Source organism: Cryptomeria japonica, chromosome 6, assembly GCF_030272615.1.
Source record: "Cryptomeria japonica chromosome 6, Sugi_1.0, whole genome shotgun sequence".
NCBI lineage: Eukaryota > Viridiplantae > Streptophyta > Pinopsida > Cupressales > Cupressaceae > Cryptomeria > Cryptomeria japonica.
The window spans coordinates 430,214,086-430,219,452 of record NC_081410.1 but is presented as its reverse complement, the minus strand read 5'-3'; the positions used below and the strand labels follow the sequence as shown (position 1 = coordinate 430,219,452).

General features: G+C 38.8%; 1 protein-coding gene across 1 annotated transcript; it reads left to right on the top strand.

The window, feature by feature from the left end:
• Positions 1-610: 610 nt before the first annotated feature.
• Positions 611-4,719, top strand: LOC131044162 (protein LYK5). The gene is made up of 2 exons (XM_057977434.2): positions 611-1,802; positions 3,540-4,719. Exons 1-2 carry the CDS (start codon positions 939-941, stop codon positions 4,530-4,532), a joined length of 1,857 nt encoding a protein of 618 aa, XP_057833417.2. The 5' UTR covers positions 611-938; the 3' UTR covers positions 4,533-4,719.
• The last annotated feature ends 648 nt before the right edge of the window (positions 4,720-5,367 follow it).

Below are 5,367 nucleotides of genomic sequence, written 5' to 3'. Positions count from 1 at the left end.
CAATTATCACCTTATTCAAATTAGAAAAAAATCTCTCCATTGAATTGATTATTGAGAAAAAAACACTTTGACAATTGAACCAATATTAAGAAAAATCATGTTAAACTACATATAAGAGCATATTTTAGAGAATAATCTATAGCAAATAATGAGATACTTAAAATATTTTTCAAATTATTTTTTATAATGTAAAATGGTACAAATATATTGAATATAAATTTTAATGGTCAAATATTCAATTATAATTTTATTCGTTAGCTCCCATCTAGAAGTCTTAAATAAACTTGATGGTTTTTAAATTTGACTATGTAATCATTTTTCATCAACTTTTCAGATCATGTTCCATAATCTATCATCAAGATAGTTAAATACATGATCGAAATCTTTGATAAAAATCATGATCCCCAACTTTGATGAAAAAATAATTACAGACCAATCCAAAAATCAACAAATTAATTTATCATCCAAAAATCAACAAATTAATTTATCATCCATTGTACAATTCGTAAATAATTTTTGTAGAAATCCTAAATAGAATAACCTGAATTTACCTTTGACAAATCGAACAGGTATTAAAGAAGTCGAACAGAGTCTAAAGATGTGAAAGTATATTTATTTGTCGCATTTTCTGCACAGCTGGTGCCATGCCCACCACAGTCGCAGGCAACACAGAAAATTCAAAGGGCTGCACCTAATTTTCCTACAAATTTATTGACCTAAAATTTGATTTATATCTCTGCTCAGACGCGTAAAATGACTGACCTTGACTTTTCTACACTGATATTTGTTGCAGATAGACCCCACCTAAGGTGTGAGGCCTCCTATAAAAAAGAAAACAGAGCTTCATTTCAGTTGAATTAGCTCCCATGGCCGTGGGCACAGTAATAATTCCTGTTTGGTTAGGGGTTTTGATCATAGGCAATTATGGATCCTAAGTAATGGCTCAGCAAGTCTATTCTCAGGACTACAGCGAAGATTGCGACAACTTTCATAACGAGAGCTCTGGTTACCTCTGCAATGGCGCTACTAAAGAATGCAAAACTTTTGCCCTCTACAGAGCTCAGCAGTATTTCATGTCCCTTGACAGCATTGGCAGCCTTTTCAACACTAGCCCCGCCACAATTGCCTCTGCAAGCGATTTATCAGTCTCCAATTACTCCAAATCTCTGGCCAAAGATAAGGCCGTGCTTTTCCCCATCGACTGCAAATGTGCCGGTAAATTCTCGCAGGCGAATCTGACCTACACTGTTAAGGGCGATGATACATACCTGAAAATCGCGAACCAGACATTGGAGGGACTCACAACATGCCAGGCCATGAGAGAGCAAAACCCTAAGGTCGGTGAGAATGACCTGGAAACTGGAATGAAACTGGTGGCGCCACTGCGCTGTGCGTGCCCTACTAACAAACAGCTGGACCAGGGCGTCAAATATCTGCTCAGTTATATCGCTGATGTTGAGGACGACGACGAAACCATCACCGCCAAGTTTAAAATCCGCCATGAAGATTTCATATCTGCCAATGGGTTGGAGGAATCCAACCCTACCATTTATCCCTACACTACTCTGCTAATTCCCCTAAATGACACCCCTACCATCCCTCCCACGGGGCCTTTCGCTCCTCCGCCTCCCCCTACCTTTACCACTTCGCCTCCCCTGATTTTGAATGCTCCTCCTTCCAAATCCCATAATCGACTCCCTGTCATCCTCATATCTGTTGTTGCTGCGCTGCTCATTGTGGTGGTTCTTTTAATTATACTTGCTGTGTGCTTGATGAAGAGGAGGCGCCGGGAAATTGTACAGGTAACTACTTTTAGACCTCCGTGGCTCAAGATTTATAGTTACGAAATCGTCTGTGTCGTTAATGAGTTATTTCTCATTCGTAAGAAACTTTAATGTTCCAAAAATCTGTGACATAAACACAATTTCTTTCTTTAAATCCCTATCCGGTAGCTGTTTTTAAAAAATAAATTTTGGCATTTCTGCAGTTCTTTTTTAATTTGCTGTCACATCAAATCTGTAGATATCATTAGATTTTCGAATCACCGTCTTCATTTATGTCCAGAGTGACTGTTAGTTCTAGATCAATTCTCACAGGTGCGACATTTAGTCAACACCCCCTTCTCATGTAATTTGGAGAAGTTTGAATCTCGTTTGAGGTTCTGATATCATGTGTAGATTTGTTATTTCTGTAAAATCTATAGGTATCAGTGAACTTCCAAATCAACATCTTTCATTTAGGTTCAGAATTACACTAAATCTATAGGGGAAGAGTACCAATAGATAACATAGTTCCAATAACCGTCACTTTATTGTCATGTTGACCCCCCAATAGCTGTCATAGTGAAAACAACATTAATAAATTTGTTTTGTACCAATAGCCGATCATTTTTTGTAATTAATTGGCCCATTTGTGCACAACTATTGGAACATTTGTCCCATTTGTGTACCACTATTGGATCATTTGTGCACCACTATTGGGACATTTGTCAACAAGTACTAGTGATTTTGAGTTGACGGTTATTGGAACATCTTTAGTTAGGTATCAGGGGACACTTTGAAATGTGCACTTTTTGACCTTTGTGCGCATAACTGATTCGACAGCATGCATCGTTACTACCTAGAAGCCAGATCAATAGCTATAAGCAGTTAAGTCGCATACGAAGACAACTAAAAAAAAAAAATCAAAATCTGATGTACTGTTTAGGATCTGTGGGTGTGCGAAGTTAGCTATGACGGCTACTGGTGCTCTTCCCCTAGCACCAATCTCCAAAATTGTGACAATTGATTCAATACTTCTTTCTGTTTTGGTTCTTACTAAGGAGGGAGAAAGGCAATGACACAGTACCCAACAACAGCAACAACAGTCTATTTTAGGAACAACAGCAATTAAATTATGAATTGTTAGAATCTGATATCATTAATCCATTTTTAACATGAATCTGATTAATTCATAAAGGAAAAAAATTCAATGTAATGCTTAAAATTTCTACAATCCATAATAAATTAATTTGATCCACATTTCACTTATGATCAATTCTTCTCATCGCACAGTCAGATCTAGAAAATAATAAATCTGCTGCCTCAAGAGCGCGATAATAAGACAGCAAAATAATAGATTTCCTGCATGAAGAACACAGACTGACATCAAGATAGTGACACACCATTAGAAGGAAAGAAAAATAAATAAAACCCTAGCAGAACTAAAAACACAATCCCTGTTTCCAAAAATATTTATCAAATGTACCAAGCACTTTGTATAGTTTGAGTGCCATTGTTGTTTGAAGTAGCCGATGCTCACAGATCGATTACTTTTAAAAAAAATTGAAAAAAAAAATCTATAAATTGTTTCGTATACCTGTTCATGTTAGTCTAGAAGTCTAACTTCTGACACTTAAATCCTCAGTTTTCTCTATTAATCAAACAATTTAATATTTCAGTAACATTATAGATTTGAGTCTGCATAGTTTCAGATACAGGGATGGATTTGTAGGCACTTTGTTCAAACTTTGCTTACATATTCAGTTATTTTTATTCCAGAAAACAGAGGCAAAAAGACTGGAGGCGGCTGAGACTCCCCAGGAATCGAACCCAATGCTCTCCGAGTTGTCGGATCTACTGGGATCTGACAGATTAATACAGTATAACCTGAAAGAGCTCCGGGAGACCACCGACAATTTCAGCGCGGCGTGCAGGATCGAGGGCTCCGTTTTCAGCGGTTTCCTGCGTGGAAAGAAAGTGGCGATAAAGCAGATGAAAGGGGAAGTCTCAAAGGAGATAAACTTGCTTCACAAGCTCCATCACGCCAATCTGGTTACCCTGCTTGGCATATGTCTCAGCCACGACGAACAACATGTGTATCTGGTCTTCGAGTATGTAGAAAACGGTTCTCTGAGCAACTGGATTGAGGGCGCAGGGGCGCGTGATGCCCTTTCATGGAAACAGAGGATCCAGATTGCTGTGGACATAGCAGAGGGGTTGGAGTATCTCCATCACGGCACTAATCCGCCTTGCGTTCACAAGGATCTCAGGACCAGCAATATTCTCCTGGGTCACAGATTTAGGGCTAAGATTGCAAACTTCGGATTGACTAAATCCGGCGGAGGGGTTACTCCCCTAACTAGTCATATAATCGAAACTCACGGATACATGGCTCCAGAGTATCTCCGAGATGGGCTAGTGACAACAAAGCTGGATGTTTTTGCATTTGGGGTAATTGTCCTTCAAATCTTATCGGGCAGAAGGGCTGTAGAGACTTGGCGCTCCGGCCATGGCGAAAGGCTTCTGTCGGATGAGATCATAGATCTGCTGCAGGGTGAAAATGCCAAGGAAAAGCTCAGCGATTGGATAGACCCCAATCTCCACGAGGCGTATGATTTGGAAGCGGCTTTCAGGGTTGGTTGTGTGGCAAAATCATGCGTGGAAAAAGATCTGGCATTGCGTCCCAGCATGACTGAGATCCGGGTGGAGCTTTCCAGCTTGACTGGATTTAGTACCGCTACAATGTCTTCTGAACTGGAACCACCACTTTAAATAAATTTTGTATACGCTTAGAATAAGCGCTCATAGGTTAAGCCCAAGTGGATTTTTCATGCTTTTCATGCTCAAGAGTCTAGGTTTGAGGTTTAGTTCCCCTCCAAATTCCTTGAGGAGCTTTTTAAGGTTTGTACGTTTGCTTCACATATCCAATCTATTGAAAAACAATACCTTTTTTTCTAAATATTGAAAAGCACTACTAGTAGTTAAAGGATATGATGTAGGGGAGACAAAATCCTCTACTACTAACCCCTCACAAAAACATACATCCATACACAATGGGAATTAAAGAGATGCACTTAAAATTCATAGATTTTATTTAAATCAAATAAGCTAACAATTACATACATAAATCTGCATCTAGTAAAACAATCTTGACCTTATTTGCTACTCAAACTTCAAAAACCCTATTCACTCCTCTCAAATCTCTCTTCACTCAAACCTCTCTTCACTCAAATCAAATCTTCATTGTAATCTGCAAATGATCTACCTCTTCAAGTAGCTTCTCTAACTCTCCCAACTCACACCTTTGTTTCCTTGCACGCTGACATTTTTTTCAACTCCTCCTGGAATACGTTGACCACCTTCCCTATTTTCACTAAAGTCTTCCTTCTAGTTGTTTCTATGTAGACCCACTTTGCCCCCTCCACTTACGTTGCAACTCTCCACCTCCTATTATAATGCAATCACCTCTCTTCTCTTACTCACAAAACCCCTCTAATTTTGAGCACCACTCTTGATATGCATCATGAGAAAGATTATCATTCCTCCAAATTCAATGCCCATTGTTTTAAGTCTTTCATTACCATGTGTCATTATTCACTTCTATGTT